The 15,786-nt window shown below is 44.0% G+C and overlaps 2 protein-coding genes across 3 annotated transcripts; both read left to right on the top strand.

Annotated features, from left to right (window-relative positions):
- The first annotated feature begins 1,218 nt into the window (after positions 1-1,218).
- LOC104449681 (trehalose-phosphate phosphatase A) lies at positions 1,219-6,554 on the top strand. 2 transcript variants are annotated; one of them, XM_010063922.3, is made up of 13 exons: positions 1,219-1,430; positions 1,750-1,821; positions 3,270-3,700; positions 3,787-3,927; positions 4,025-4,096; positions 4,197-4,319; positions 4,475-4,531; positions 4,634-4,735; positions 4,813-4,890; positions 5,310-5,379; positions 5,495-5,565; positions 5,659-5,751; positions 6,011-6,554. In XM_010063922.3, the coding sequence occupies exons 3-13, from the start codon at positions 3,407-3,409 to the stop codon at positions 6,086-6,088; spliced, it is 1,179 nt and encodes a 392-aa protein (XP_010062224.2). In that variant the 5' UTR covers positions 1,219-1,430; positions 1,750-1,821; positions 3,270-3,406; the 3' UTR covers positions 6,089-6,554. The 2 variants fall into 2 exon arrangements, with proteins under 2 accessions (XP_010062224.2, XP_010062231.2); XM_010063929.3 differs by lacking the exons at positions 1,219-1,430; positions 1,750-1,821 and adding an exon at positions 2,263-2,755.
- Positions 6,555-9,580: 3,026 nt separating this feature from the next.
- On the top strand, positions 9,581-15,181 carry LOC104449672 (acid beta-fructofuranosidase 1, vacuolar). Its single transcript, XM_010063910.3, has 8 exons — positions 9,581-10,266; positions 10,648-10,656; positions 12,750-12,994; positions 13,147-13,758; positions 13,921-14,082; positions 14,160-14,389; positions 14,519-14,606; positions 14,687-15,181. Exons 1-8 carry the CDS (start codon positions 9,873-9,875, stop codon positions 14,909-14,911), a joined length of 1,965 nt encoding a protein of 654 aa, XP_010062212.1. The 5' UTR covers positions 9,581-9,872; the 3' UTR covers positions 14,912-15,181.
- The last annotated feature ends 605 nt before the right edge of the window (positions 15,182-15,786 follow it).

The following is a 15,786-nucleotide window of genomic DNA, read 5'->3' as shown; positions in this document are numbered from 1 at the left end:
TCACAAGTGTGAATAGAAATCTGCAATTATCGAGTAATTGGTTGCTTTGTCGTGTTGTAATGGAGTATTTTTCACGGAATCGATTTGAATAAATTGAAATCAAAATACGCATACGGTAATACGCTTGATCTACATAGAGAGAAACTCATCTTTAAGGTTTTTTGGTGTAACTTGTCATAACATTGCATTTGACAAGCAATGTTGCGCCTAAAACAAGTTAATTGCAATAGTATATGGTATGTGAATCTCTTTCCAATTTGATTGCTTATTTTAACATCTTGAAAAGTGGGCATATATGACTAGTCTAACATAATGACTTGAACGAACGACTCCTAGCTCCATTCACATTTTATTTTTATCGACGAGGATTTAAAGCATGACACATGGTGATGGCGAGAGATAGAGAGGGCAATTGGAAGTGGAATCACCTTCGAGCTCCATCGAGGGCGTCGCCGGCAAAGCCTCGGCGGTGGTCAGAGGAGAGGGAAATGAGCAAGAGGATTAAGAGAGGGAAGCGAGGGAGCCTTAGACAGAGAAGAGTAAGGGATAAATTTTTGTGGTCGGGTGGGGTGGAGTGGGACCGAGGGAGGGGAGGCCCATGCCCTGCCTAGTCAGACCGATCGTGTAGCCACGCCTCCCCGGAGGAGCAGAGCCGGCGGGACCCGATCCTGCCACGTGGGCCTCCCGCGTTAGGCCCGCGCGCATTCAAGCCCCGCTGCCAGCGACAGCGACGACACGTTCCGCACTCGGTCCCGGTGGCGGGCCCCCCAATCCAGCGTGGCCACGTCAGAGCCCGCTCAAGCACAGGTGTCCTCACACGCATCCCCCGCGGGAGTCGCCCCCACCTCCACGTGTCCGTCATGCCCCACGCCCTTCCCCCGCGCGGGCCCCACCCGCCTCTCTCCACGCACGGTTTCTTGGCGGTCGTTCTATCCTTTACTAAATAAGCTCGTTTAATATTATCGGCCATTCTCAATACTCGAAAAAAAAAGAAAGAAAAGAGAATCCGGTTTTTTCAGTTGACACCGAAACGATTAGCCACGCGCGGTGGCGCCGACGGCTGCCGCGCGTTTAGACGTGACGCGCACGCGCCGCATGCGGAAGGGGGCGACTTCGAGAATGGGGTTGCCTTTGGGCGACGCTCTTCTTCGGTTCGGTGATTCAACAAAAGCCTCACCAACCCGAAAAGCCGAGAAAAAAAATAAAAAAGAAAAGGGCTTCCGTCAAGATCGGCTCCCTCTCTTTTAATACCAGGCCTCCTTCTTCGCAATTCTCTTCTTCTTCTTCTTATTCTCTCTCTTCGAAGTCCTGCAATTCGCGTTGAGTTTTCGCACGCATTGCGTCGCTTCGTGGGTCGTCGAGTTCGTGGGCTTTCACTTGGGGTTGCGGCCATTGCCGAGCTGGTTCTCTATCTCTCTTCCTCTCTGCAGGTGATTATCTCTCTTTCGGATTGATGTCTCGTCACTCTTTTTCCAAGGCATTTATGCTGAGTTCCTTCGACCCATCCCTGGCTGCCGAGAGCTGTCGAGAGACGACGGAACACGAAAGCGACGTCGGCTAATCTCATTGGACGTCCGGAATTCGTCTTTGTTTTCTCTTCGTCCCTCGACAACTGCATCGAATTCTTTGTTTTCTTCTTTTCCTTTTTCTTACTTTGAAGATTCTGGATGTATTTGTGGATGCGTGTCGTCAATGTGAGTCGCATTAACGGGGGTTCTTGTGCGGTTTTACGCTTGTCTCTCTTTGCAGGCACTGTTGAATTCTCTTGCACCGGGCGTTCGGAGCTGGTTCGCCAATCGTGTTCCCTGTCCTTTTTGGCAGGTACGACACGGTTCTTTTGTTCGGCGAATATGGGCATCTCCCTGTTACCGTACACCGCCTTCTCTTTGAATGCGTGCATTCCCGCAATGCCTTTTGGCTTTCCTTCCCATACAATCCATTCCAGTTTGAATTTGTTTGATACTCTGATTCTCCTCTTGAAATCTTTTGCTTCTTTGCATCGACAAAAGATTAGAATTTGGCACATACAAAATCAGCGTGCTTCGATTGGTTTGAACACCCCGGGGGTTCAAGATTCCTTGTGCCAGATGGCCCCTTGACATTTCAAAAAGTGCCATATTCGAAAAGAATATATAGACTTGAATTCCATTTGAGCCCTGTATTCGTGTTCGCTGCCTTTAGTTTTTCCCAACGAGTTTCGAGAACGCAGCCTCTTTTCTTGTTTGACTTTTGTGGTTGTTGTTGTTGTTGTTATTGTTGTTGCGTGGTTTGTGCACATTTATGCTTTCAGTCCTGCACCGCACCTCGCCGACTAAGGTCCGGTTTCGCCGAAGCTACATCTCATTGAAAGCTGATGGCCATTTCGTACCTGTTTCCATCTTTGCTTATTTTAAGTATTCTTGGGGCTTTTTTTCCTTTCACCCTAAGGAAGTTCACTTGGTTTTGGTTTGTGGTCCAAAGTCAAAATTTCCATACCGGTCCTGTTTCGGCAATTAAAAAAGAAGATACTTTTCAGACCTGTAGTTTTTGGATGGTTTGACCTTGATGCTCTTTCCTTTTGGAACCGTCATGTCCTTAAGTGCACTTAAATTATTTCTGTGGTAGCTCAGTATTTAAGGCGAGTCTAGACTTTGAAAGTGTCAAGTTAGCTCTCCTCCTCATAAACACGACGTCTCTGCCCACTTTGAAAGGTTTTAGAGGAAAGTGTTTTCGGAGTGTCAAGGCCATCACGAAGAAGGATACTCTTGGAAGCTTGGTAAGAAAGCTTCATATCTTTCTTAATCAGGAAGTTTCACGTAACTAGAAGTTATGCAAACAGTAGAGGCTCGTTGTTGATTTTCCCTGCACCTGTAACCCCGTTTGCCATCAGTTGTCCACTTCGATAAACTATTTTGCTCGCTCGCATTGGTTGTTCCAGCCTTTTCAACCTTATTTTTCTCTGGCATCTAGTTACAACCGAGTGCTTTTATTGGTTCTTTGTTCATCTGCGTTTGACACCTCATCTTCCATGAAGCACGAGTGACCTTATGTAGTAATGGCCATGAACTGAGCTGTTTTTTCGTAGACTCCGGAGACTTCTTTCTCTGTTGTGTTATTGATTGTACATGCTTTGGAAGCCATGCAAAAGTCATTTGGCTACCTCTCTCATGCTTGTATGAATGCGAATGAGCAGTTAGAGTAGATCTGGAGCTAGCAGCATTCTGTGTGAATCTTGGTTTTGATAACGCTTGGTCATACCACTGACAAGATTTTTACGCGCTCATATTCAGGCTCCTGTTGATTAGCGGACTAATAGACAAGCAGCAAGAAGGGCCAGTTTTTATTGTGATTTTAGTTTCAGAATCAGATTGAACCGAAGATTGCAGATTTCACATTTGTCGCAACGTGTGCTGACGATCTGGATCAAATGGACCTGAAGTCTAATCATGCATCTCCTGTTCTAGCTGAAACCTCTCCAATTAATAAGTCCAGACTAGGCCTGCGTGCCAATTCGGTGCCATGCTCAGCCCCATCTGCACCTTTCTCATCTGGGCTATACCTAATAGTACCAAGGAAAAAGAACGGGATTCTTGAAGATGTTCGTTCTCCCGCATGGTTGGATGCTATGAAATTATCATCTCCTTCGGCCAAGCTGATGGCCAACGACGTTGATAATGATGTTGTAGCCTCTGAAGCAGATGTTGCTTACCAAACTTGGATGGTAATTTTGCATGTCTTTCTTGGTATCTTTCCTGCATTTGACCGACATTCTTGATGTTTTCTCAGTTAAAGCTTTTAACTTTGCAGCTAAAGTATCCATCAGCTCTGTTGTCTTTTGGGCAATTTGCAAATTATGCGAAGGGCAAGCGGATTGTTTTGTTCCTAGATTACGATGGGACCCTTTCTCCCATTGTTGAGGACCCTGACCACGCATTCATGTCTGAAACTGTAAGAGTTCTCTTCATACATCTTACATGAAAGACACTGTTTAGTTTTTTTTTTTTTTTTCTCCTCGGTGTTAACACTTACCCCGTTCAACTTTTAGATGCGAGAGGCTGTTAAAAAGGCAGCAGAATGCTTCCCCACAGCAATAATTAGTGGAAGAAGTCGTGATAAGGTAACTAATGGGTGATTAAATGAATTTGGATTTGAATCCTGTCTTACAGTTTTCATGATGTTTCGGTCAGACTGATCATGTCTCTTTGTTGTTCAATCAGGTATTTGAATTTGTCGGACTGCCTGAACTCTATTATGCGGGTAGCCACGGCATGGACATTATGGGCCCTGTTAAATCTTCTTCCAATGACCACACAAACTCTGTAAGATCCACGGACAAGCAGGTATCAGATTCATTTTATCTCGCTTCTGCACACCATTTGGGCTCTCTTCTGATCTTTTGTATTGAATGGCCAGTGTATTTCTGGTTTTCAATCTCTTTTCCTGCTGTGGACAAGAAAACTGATGTGTTAATCGTCTGTCTTTTTGGGGTATATAGGGAAAGGAAGTCAACCTATTCCAGCCAGCAAGTGGATTTCTAACCATGATTGGGAAGGTGAATAGTTGTTCAATTTTAGTCTCATTTAGGATACTTTAAGGTTTATGGACTGCAAATTCTCATTGCCTCAATGCCTGTCTTCCATCTCTGCATGAACAGGTTTTTGCATCTCTTGTTGAAGCTACCAAAGACATTGAAGGTGTGATGGTGGAGAACAATAAGTTCTGTGTATCTGTACATTACCGCAATGTTGATGAGAAGGTAGGCTTTTCATAATTTGCCCTCTGAATATTGTTGTTAATTCTGCATCTACCTTCTGATAATTTCTCTTCTGGCAGAATTGGAAAGATGTCGCAGCACGTGTTAGTGGTATTCTAAAGGAGTATCCTCAGTTGCGACTAACTCATGGGCGGAAGGTACTAGTCATTTTCCATCACATGTTACCTTTGTAGACTAGCAAGCATGCAGTCCTGTTGAAAAGGGTTCACACTTTCATGGGGTCAAAAGTCAGAGTCACATTGTGAGCAAACCTTTGGCTAGGTTGTGCTTTGGGCATTTGCCGCCTCATATTGAGAGACTTCGAGCTTTGTATACCTAAGGGTGGACTGAATAGCTAAGGTCAAGTCGAACATTACATAGCAGCTGTAAGACTTTGATGGTAATGCGGAGAGGGCGTAGCCACGCTGGTTGCACCCCACCCCACTCTTTTACTTGATCAAAACAACAAAAATGTTACCTTGGTAGAATCCCATGGTTTTGTTTACAGTTACCATGAATACTTGTCTATAATGAACATTGGTAATTTGATGCATGTTTATCTGTTCTTCTTTTTCAGGTTTTAGAGGTCCGGCCAGTGATTGATTGGGACAAGGGGAAAGCTGTTATGTTCTTGCTTGAATCGCTCGGTACTATGGCTTCTCTTTGTTGCGTCCTTACTTTCTTGTGTCGCTGTCTGCAGTTGCTTATTTTCAGCTGGAACTGTATGATAAATTCGTTCCCCCCCTTCCTTCCTTCTCTCAGGACTTAGTAAATGTGAAGATGTGCTCCCAATTTACATTGGAGATGATCGGACAGATGAAGATGCATTTAAGGTAATAAATATATATCAAGTTGGCATAGCTGCAGATGTAGGACCTAACTACTTGTGAGCCGGTGGTTTGCTAATGGTGTATTGTACCTAACAGGTGTTGAGAGAGGGAAATCGAGGTTGTGGAATTTTGGTCTCATCCATTCCCAAAGAAAGTAGTGCCTATTACTCTCTTAGGGACCCCTCAGAGGTAAATATCATTGTCGATCAATGAATGAGCTTGATGTCTGATCTTGTTTATTCCTTTCCTTTCCTACTTTACTAAGGGGAAATCATGTTTTATTTGAGCAACAAAGCACTTCAATTTTGACAATATGCATGTTTTTTTCCTCATATATTTTGGCATTGTCCTGATTAGGCTGGGTCTCGGTTATAGCTTATCTTAGTGTCTGTATCGTTTTTCTTCACCTTGAGCATGACAATGATGGAATGTCTGCATGTCCATACAGGTGAAGGAGTTCCTTAACTCGCTAGTAATATGGAAGAAGTCAAGCGCATTGCGATATACAATCGAAAGGAGAATATGATAGTACTACACACACTACTAGCAAAGTTACACGTGAAGTCCATTAGGAGATACATCAAGAGGGTCTGGAGCATCTTCAGATAGAAGACCTTGAGGTGGCAATACGTGAGGGCTTGGCTATTTCATTGCACAAAGCTGCTTTCTGTTATTTGTAAATTCCCACCCTTAGCGTCAACCATTGGCATTGCTCTAATGTCCCAGTGTATCTTAGTCTTCCACATGTTATTCTCGATTTTACTTCGCTTGTCATCCAGCTGGGCCTCCAGTGGGAGAATAATATAGCTCTGATGATTTGTTCATTCTTTCACACAGAATTGAAATCAAGTGTTCATGAGTCCATTAATGTATGTAAAGATTACAGCCTTGTCCAAATTTTCTGATATTTGTGCAGAAAAGTGGTGCAGGATGTATGTAATTTATCTCAATTCTGATCTGATAGAAGTTATGTACTGCCTGGTATTGAGGCACTCAAAATGGCTGCAAAATTGAAATTCGCACTGGAGGCATTTCTATTTCATTAGCATTTCGAGTTGGATCAATAGGCCCACGCGCCATAAGTTTCCTTTGACAAAGCAGATCGGCATTTCTAATGCAGAATATGAAACCTTGTATTACCTCTTGAATAACGCTGCGCCAAAATGTAAGCCTTTGGAGGGAAAGGGCCAGTTGGCTCATGGACAGATTGTCTTGTGGGTCTGACTTATGCACATGAAAGTTACTGAAATTTCCCATTTTAGTATGAACAACGAGCTGAGCTCTACCATTTGACAGTTGGAACCCATTCTGAATATGGCGACAGTTGGAACCGAATCACTGCTTTGTACTGGCTTTGAAATGAGCGATAGTTTATGATACTGTTTGACAGAGTAATTCGGAAGATGGCAATTCGATCGAATGCGATGAATATTTCTGTGTATTAATCAAGCAGGGCCATGAAAAATTGATAAGAGTTAAAGAGAAAGGCAATGTACCGAGCACAAGTTAAGGCGCAATTTAATGGACCGTTCTTCTTGCTGTTCTGCTAAATTATATATATCCTCAGACCCACAGAAATTGTCCATGTCGAGACTCTAGCACATGCTGTCTTCATTTGCAGTGTTGGGATCGATTCTTTTCCTTTCTTTGCTTGTCGTGAATCTCAACCGTCCTTCTCCGTTTTAGAGATCACATTCAAACCGCCTGCGAGATCTCTCATAAACCTAACAGTCCATCTTCGTTTTGCAACAAACATTCACTTTCCACCTAACGAGGCAAGTTAGAAGCCACAGCAACGACAACTTCGGAGATCTTGACGACCAAATTGCGCGATTAGGTAGTTTATCATTGGCGAGATTCAAGAGGTCCCGAGTATTGAGATGGGTCAATCTGCAGGATGACATCGATCGATCACATGAACACACGTTCCTCATGAATTTAAGGCTCCAGTTTGAGTGACATGTCTGCCTCCTGCCACTGCCAACAGTCAAAGTATCTGATGTTGTAATTTACCGAACTTTTACTCTCTTTTTTTCCGGTTCTTATTCGGCACGATGATCAGGTTTTTTTATTGTATAGGTCGAGATGTATATGTATCCAATACATTTCGACCTTCAGATAAGAGATAAGATGGGTCTAGCTCGGCACTCTTGTGATATGTTAATTGAGAATTGCTTACTGCTTGGGGACGGCTTGCTTAGCATATAGCAATGGCAGATCAGCTCGAAACTTCATGGTGCTATCTGAAACTATGTGATGGTTGTATCGCCACGTCACAGCTGTATCATATGTATGGGATTGGCGTAGAAGTGGGCCAATTTGATTTTTCTTAATGTCTACGTTCCTGTAGTTATTCACATGGCGACACTTAGAGAGGGTTCTTTCGTGGGGTTTCTTGATGATGGATGGAACGTCTCAAAAAGCACAAAACAGCGTAGTTTATGAGGTAATTCGTGACCTTGCGCATACGTTCCTTGAAAAGTATAGTCAGACCCATTATCACGTGGTGGGTATTGGTCTTCAGTTACCAAGAAGAAGCAACCATCCAAAGCTTGCGCAGACTTGGACAAAAGCCGTCCCAGTTTTTACATCTCTAGCAAAAGAACTCCCACGAATTCTGATCAATATCCTTTTATCTCTCATTTCTCTGGAGAACGATCCAAGAGTAATCCTAGGTATTATCAAGAACGATTCACGAAACCCATCTGTTAAACAGTTTGATAAATTGCGAACAAGCATTCAAGGGCGATACGTATATTATACCTTACTGAGTTTCGTACACGAACTTATAAATTAGTAGTAGCGTACTCATCTTTGTACACGAGTGGAATCCGCTCAATGGGAATTCGATGATCCAAACGAAGGGCGAGGATGGCAGCACTCTTCAATTGGAGTAAACCGTGAGCGGGTAATTCGGGGGGAGAGCACGTCTTTCAGTCATGAGACCAAGATACGGGAGGTGGTACGAACTCCGACGGAGCAGGGACAATGATTGATTCGAAATTGATTTGTAGAATGACGCGACGAAGATTATGCCAACTAAAATGGGACACGTGTTGAATTTTATTGTTTACGTGGAGACTTCATTGTGAGAATTCCCACGTTTCTGCTAAAGGGCTGCGCCAAGTGACTTGCCGTACTAATTCACCCCGCCCTTGAAAGTTTTTCATCGAGTTTGACGAGTGGAGAGATAGCATATGATAAGCATTTTCTCTTCCCTTCCTTGTGGTAGTTTCTCATCTAAAAGACTCTTCCGGGTCAATTAGTACTTTGGTTTTATATATTTTTATTTTTATTTTTCCTTCGGCCAGTTAATGAAGTAATTTATGATCAAGGTGATGCTTGCACTTTAAACTCTTTTTAAGTTCTAGGAAATATGATCAATTACTTCTATATTGCTTTAACAATCACCTTTCTACTTATGAGAAAACAGTCTCATATAAATTGATAACTGTTCTTTTGAATTATATTTTAAAGTGATTTCAAGATTAGGTCTAGTTAAGGAAACTCTCATTACACATTTTGGATTTCCTCCTACCAACAAAGGTAACTTGTAAAGATGTAAAAATTTATATTGAAATTATCGAATGATTAGTTGTGATCTGCTAATACCTATTAAATCGAGAGGGTTTGACTTTTTGGTATCGGCAAGAAAATTTAAGTCGTGGTGCGAAATTGCTTTTACCAGTTCAAGAAGGCATGTCATTCCTTCCAACTCACGTGATTTGCCGTTTGTTTTTTGAAATGGGTTGACCGGAAGGTATGGAATAAAAAAGGAAATGCCACCTCGTACGTGGGAAAGTCCATGTTTTGCTTGTCAAGAGAGGAATTCAAGCGTATCCTCCTCAGATCTATGAATCCTTCGAGATCTGAACTGAATGCCGTACTCTTTTCGACTTCAATCTCAAGAATAGGAGATCCATATGAACCTAGACTCACCCCAAAACTTGTAAAATATAAAGACCTTGGTAAATGTACAGAAAAACACAGCGGCCTAGCGAAACCTTCCCTGTCCCTCCATTGTACAATTTGCACATCCACATTTGCTCTCTCTCACGCCCACAGAAGCACAGTCAGACAGAACTGACACAACGAGAGACCGAGTCTGCGCGACCATCCATGTCTTATTAGCCCACCACGATCCAATCCCCGCAAAGCTAGATCATGCCCATGAGCTCCTAGAAGCCACTCTCTCTCTCTCTCTTTCTCTCTCTCTCTCTTTCTCCCACCCTCCCTCTATTTAAGACCACCGCAATTTCCTCCGACCTTGTACCACAACTTACTACCACGTCTCGACCCAAAAGAAAGCAATGGAGAATAGCCCCTCCAATACAAACGCACCCTACACCCTCCTGCCGGAGGACCCCTTCCCGGCGCGGCCTCTGGCGAGCTTCCGGAGACCCTTGAAGGTGTTTGGAGCAACTGTTGCTTCCGTCGTGTTCCTCATGTCGTTGGTTGGGCTGATCATTAACCAAAGCCCCGTGCCGCCAGCCAAGAACGACCACCATGGCTCTGATCCTTTGACCTCCAAAGCGACGTCATTTTCGGAGGATGCGGAGCGACTACCGACCGGAGTGTCGGAAGGGGTGTCCGCGAAATCCTACCCGTCCGTTCGGGACCGGCTTTCATACAACTGGACAAACGCAATGTTCTCCTGGCAAAGAACAGCTTACCATTTTCAGCCTGAGAAGAATTGGATGAATGGTAGGTGCAACTACACACACTCCCTTTGTCAACATTTCGCAACATATCCCCTCTTGCTTTAATTTGATCCGATTCGGCTTCATTTAATTGATTAGACTTCCCCTGCTTTCTCTAAAAGGCATGTCACTTTTTGTATCTTTTCCCATTTTAAATCTAACGCATAAGCTCTTGGCTTCAATGGCTGATTTCCATCTTAGTCCATCTGTATTTTAATCTTTGAAATTGCACCACTCTCCGTCGTAGAGTGGCTAATGGCTGAGTTTTCATGTTTGCTACTTTTTCTCTTTTCCTGTACATTCTGGAATGGAAACTGACCCAATGCAATTATTTCTCTCACTTGTTGCCATTTCTTCCGCTGGATTCGGGATGCTTCCGCAACAGATCCTGATGGTAAGTTCCCGCCAGAATCCCTTTCTCTTGCATTTTCCATAACTTTAGCAATTTATTTCTATGCTTAGCTATCGGCATTAAACTCTTGCAATCATTTAATTAGCATTAGCTGGTTCTTTTGGCTATCAAATCTGGGATACTTTACCCTTGAGCTTAGGAGAAAGAAAACGGCAATTAATCAAGCAAATGGATCTGAGTTATAGATTATAAAATTTATTGGGATATGAGATAAGATTTCATATATAATTAAATGGGGTCAACGGCGAATGGGGCCTCCTCTGCGTTGCGTAAGATCGGGTCTTGATCTGATCTTGTCTACAATATGCATGGAATGCAACCAAAAAGGCAGTTCGATTCAATGCAACCTTTCACAGATTATTGAGTGGGGGACATATGGGGAAGCATATCGACATGGATGCTAAGTTCGCCACCAATGATTAAGGCCTAAAGTCCAGCGTGTTCTTATAATTAATATATATATATATCACGCGGACGTTGAATTCGCAGAAGAAATATTCGACAGATCTTTTGAAGAATCATGGACCGACCATCACAAAATGTTTGAAGTGGAAAGATAAGTAGGGCTATTGTTGGGTTCGGTTCCTGTGGCTTCCATAACTTTTCCCTATAATAATTGATGACTCTCTATTACACGTTTGGAATGGTTAGGATACATTACCATTACTTTTGTTAGGTAAGTTTAGTGTACATTAGAATTATTTTTCGGTATTTTCCTTCAATTTTCTAAAGATGCGTGTACTTATTAAGTTCTCCAAATTATGTCGCTGTTCACAACAGTTTAGTTCTAACACAGTTGGGATTAAATTGAAGTGTCTAAGACCAAGGAAAAATATTCAGCTCTACCTAATCACTTCAAGCAGCTCTAGACTTTGGATATTAAGTCAAGCAACACAGAACCTCAAGTGCATATTTCCTAGCTTGGTTAGGTAGAAATTCCATTGTTCTAATGCAGCTCGTTTCTATAGACGTCCACTTCCACCGAAGAAATACGCTGGCGCCACGTCACTAAGCCACAATCATTATTCTAATAGGCGGAACTCCTGAAACAACCTTTCTTAGTAAAAACCCTAAATTTCCACAAGGGTCATGATGGCTGAGAAAAGTGCAACCCTGGCCTAGAAGCATCGACGAGGATTTTTGCTTTTAACACATGAATGAATTTGGAGGGCTAGGAAAAAGCATGTCCATGCTCGATTCACAAGAGTTTTGCAGTGCACTAAAGTTTCATGTAAAACCCACCCGATCCAAAGGATTTAAAAAAAGTGAATTGCCCATTTAAAGAAGTAATCCAATCTTGAAAGCACCATTAGTCATCAGGCATCCACATGGTGGCATAGATATATGGAGATTTAGTTCGTGTCTTTCTAGACCTCGGAAAAGAAAAAAACAAGTTCAAAATTTGCATCGAGTTTTTTTTTTTTTTTTTTAAATATGAGTAATGTGAGATTTATTTGAGATTATATTAATTGATAAAGTACATATTTGATGATATTTGAATAAGTTGGTCATATTCAATATTTAATAATAATTTACGCATCGCTTGATACGTTAGATCTAAAAACCACATATAAGGTTCTTGGCATTTTCCTCCTACCAAGTTACCCACGGTGCCATGCCGTCTCACGTGGCGTTCGTTATGGACCATACAAACATTTAGGAGGAGCGGAGGTTGGCCGGTGCAGTGGTTAGGTGTAGCTATAAATTTGGAAAAAGTGCTGGTTTGAATGATGGTTGGCCGTGGTCAGGCCAACAAAGCAGATGAGCTCTTTTAGCAGTAGCTGTCAAATCTGCTCCTTCTCTCCTTTTCGTCTTTGGACTCGTTCCCCTCTTTCCTGTGCTTCACATGCAATCGCCCTCTGGATTGCACCTGAAATCCATGTCGCCCTTTTGAAATGATGCCCGTGATATTACTATGACACCTATTAGAAACTTGTATCTTGATCACAGTTTAAGGAGAATTTACTGCATATTTAGATACATCATTTGTACAATCACATGCCCTAGAACTGTGGAGATAATGAAATGAAACGTAACGATTTGAGAACAAAAGGAACTTGTTTGTGTGGATGCAGGTCCGCTGTACTATATGGGGTGGTACCACCTGTTCTACCAGTACAATCCGGATTCCGCCGTGTGGGGCAACATCACGTGGGGGCACGCCGTGTCGAAGGACCTCATCCACTGGCTCTACCTCCCTCTCGCCATGGTCCCCGACAGGTGGTTCGACATTGGGGGGGTTTGGACTGGCTCGGCCACCCTACTCCCCGATGGTCGCATCGTGATGCTGTACACCGGCGACATGGCGAACTCCGTCCAGGTGAATGGCCAACCCTTGAGCCTGGCCCTGGCCGTTGCTCCTAATTGTTAGAATTTTTACATGCATTCTTTATCGAGACAAAATTATACGCACGATTTCTCATTCGGGCCTTGTTAAATTCATGCTGCCCCCTTGGGCCCGCCATTGTGCAGGTCCAAAACTTAGCCTACCCTGCCAATCTATCCGACCCGCTACTCCTTGACTGGGTCAAGTACCCGGATAACCCGGTCATCGTCCCTCCAGCCGGAATTGAGTACGACGAGTTCCGTGACCCGACCACCGCCTGGATCGGGCCCAACGGGACCTGGCGGCTCCTGATCGGGACCAAGGTCAACAGCACGGGCATGGCCCTCATCTACGAGACCACCAATTTCACCACCTACGAGGCCGCGCCGGGGGTGCTCCACGCGGTCAACGGCACTGGGATGTGGGAGTGCGTGGACTTCTACCCGGTCTCGACCAACTCGTCGGAGGGGCTCGAGACGTCGGTCGTCGGGCCCGGCGTGAAGCACGTGCTGAAGGCGAGCCTGGACGATTTGAAGATGGATTATTACGCGATCGGGACGTACGACCCGGTCAGCGACACCTGGACGCCCGACGACCCGGAGGCCGACGTGGGCATCGGACTGCTGGTGGACTATGGCAGGTACTACGCGTCCAAGACATTCTTCGACCAGAACACGGGGCGGAGGATCTTGTGGGGTTGGATCAACGAAACCGACACTGACTACGATGATTTGGCCAAAGGTTGGGCATCCGTTCAGGTATATACGCTTTCTCACTTGCTGTTTCTTGAGAAGTTTCGCTTCTTATTTGCCGTGCTTTTCGCTACAACTTAAGCGCGATTCGGGACGAACAGATTAGCTAATTGCGATTTCATATCTGAATGATGTAAAAGATGTCGTCATTATTCTGTTCCATTTCAGACAATTCCGAGGGTCGTGACATTCGACAACAAGACCGGATCGAACATCCTGGAATGGCCTGTGGAAGAGGTGGAGAGCTTGAGATTGGACAGCACCGAGTTCGACGACATTCTGGTCGAGGCTGGATCAGTCGTGGCGCTTAACATCAGCTCGGCTACGCAGGTTTGTGTTCGACAGCATTTCTAGTCTTCACGTGATTAATTTACTCTGTTTTGACTGCTTCTTCGATTCGTCGGCAGCTCGACATAAGCGTGGAGTTTGAAATAGAGGGAAGCGATGCACTGGAAGCGCTGGAAGTGCCGGAAGCTATAATCGAATGCGCTACCACTCAAAACAGGTCGACTCTGGGCCCGTTCGGCCTTCTCGTTCTCGCCGACGAGTCGCTCTCAGAGCTCACCCCCATCTACTTCCACATTGCTAAATCCACTAATGGCAGCCTCACGACATTGTTCTGCGCCGACGAGACGAGGTTAATATCTCCATCTCGAACCCCTGATTGAACCATAAGCTCTTAACGTCTTGAACGTTAGGTATCTTTTTGGCATCAGTCGAGATGATTAATTCCCGTCCGGAGATTGAGCATTTGCGTGTTATGCAGGTCGAGCAAGGCTTCGGAAATTTTCAAGAAAGTTTACGGTGGACCCGTTCCAGTACTGAACGATGAGAAATTCACTATGAGACTCCTGGTCAGTATAATCATCAGCATATCCCTAGTTATCGAGATCTTGCACGTCTATTAACTTAAAAACCTGAATCGCTTATCCAGGTTGACCATTCGATCATCGAAAGCTTCGCCCAGGGGGGTAGGACCGTCATAACATCGCGGGTCTACCCGACGGAAGCGATCTACGGGGCGGCGAAACTGTTCTTGTTCAACAACGCGACCGGAGTGAACGTGACGGCCTCGCTCGAGATATGGCAAATGAACTCTGCCTTTATCCACCCGTTTCCCTTGGAAGAATTGGGAGGGGGGCGATTCAGTCAAAAGTGAACGTAATTCTTGCCGGGCCTTTTTCCATGGGCCGAACATTGGGCCCAAGTGAAATTCCGATCCGAGTTTTGCCACCGCCGAAGCCTATTCTTTTTTTTTTTTTTTTTTTTGGGTTGCCTATTGATGTCTACTTAATTATTTCGATCTTCTTTTTGCTAGAAATGAATTCCCGATGTGCGGGAAACGTTGTACGCGATTTGCAGAGTATCCATCCATTATGCTTTATAGATAAGACCGGCGTCCTTCCTCTAATTAAGTTTGATTTAGTTCTTTGACCCTCCCCAAATAGCAAAAGATAGAGCAATTACATGAGTCGGTTGCCTCATTCAAGACCTTAAGTCAAAATGGGTCATCGACCATCTTCTTAACCCAGATGTTAAATGGGTTTAAAAATAATATTGATTTCACGAGTTTATAACCTAATTCATCCCTATGACTTTTCCTTTTTTTTTCCTCGTTCTCACTTGATTTCACGCTTGTTCACTCCACATTCTAGTTTGGATATTAGTTTTCGTAAGTTGGGTTAAATATGGAAGTGTTTTAATAATATGGATTGAGGGTTGGGTCGGGTATGGATTACTAGATTTGTAATGGGCATATTTGGGTGGACTAATTGATCCGACCCGGCCATTTTACGGGTTTAATTACGACTCTTGTCCAAGGCCCATCCGTGAATGGTGATTGGGCTGAAATGTGCCAACGTCGTCAATATCGCGGTGGGAGTGTGGGCCGGTGATTTACAAGCGGAAGGCCTTTTCAAATATACAGAACTAAAAGCCCATCTCTATAGATGGTACGAATTGGGCGAGTTACATCATCGTGTAATTACCCATTCGCCCTTCGTTTGTCTTTTAGACATTATGATATAAAGACAA

The sequence above is a fragment of the Eucalyptus grandis genome, chromosome 1 (genome assembly GCF_016545825.1).
Source record: "Eucalyptus grandis isolate ANBG69807.140 chromosome 1, ASM1654582v1, whole genome shotgun sequence".
In the NCBI taxonomy this organism is placed as follows: domain Eukaryota; kingdom Viridiplantae; phylum Streptophyta; class Magnoliopsida; order Myrtales; family Myrtaceae; genus Eucalyptus; species Eucalyptus grandis.
Note: the sequence above shows the minus strand (reverse complement) of the source record. Positions and strands in the feature narration are given on the sequence as shown.

What these genes read in the sequence shown, in the direction of transcription:
- LOC104449681 (XM_010063922.3), top strand. Translation starts at nt 3,407, where the DNA reads ATGGACCTGAAGTCTAATCATGCATCTCCTGTTCTAGCTGAAACCTCT. An exon ending in GACTAACTCATGGGCGGAAG is followed by an intron (nt 4,891 to 5,309) that starts GTACTAGTCATT and finishes CTTCTTTTTCAG; the next exon opens with GTTTTAGAGGTCCGGCCAGT. An exon ending in CTCTTAGGGACCCCTCAGAG is followed by an intron (nt 5,752 to 6,010) that starts GTAAATATCATT and finishes ATGTCCATACAG; the next exon opens with GTGAAGGAGTTCCTTAACTC.
- LOC104449672 (XM_010063910.3), top strand. Translation starts at nt 9,873, where the DNA reads ATGGAGAATAGCCCCTCCAATACAAACGCACCCTACACCCTCCTGCCG. An exon ending in ACATGGCGAACTCCGTCCAG is followed by an intron (nt 12,995 to 13,146) that starts GTGAATGGCCAA and finishes GCCATTGTGCAG; the next exon opens with GTCCAAAACTTAGCCTACCC. An exon ending in TTCTGCGCCGACGAGACGAG is followed by an intron (nt 14,390 to 14,518) that starts GTTAATATCTCC and finishes CGTGTTATGCAG; the next exon opens with GTCGAGCAAGGCTTCGGAAA.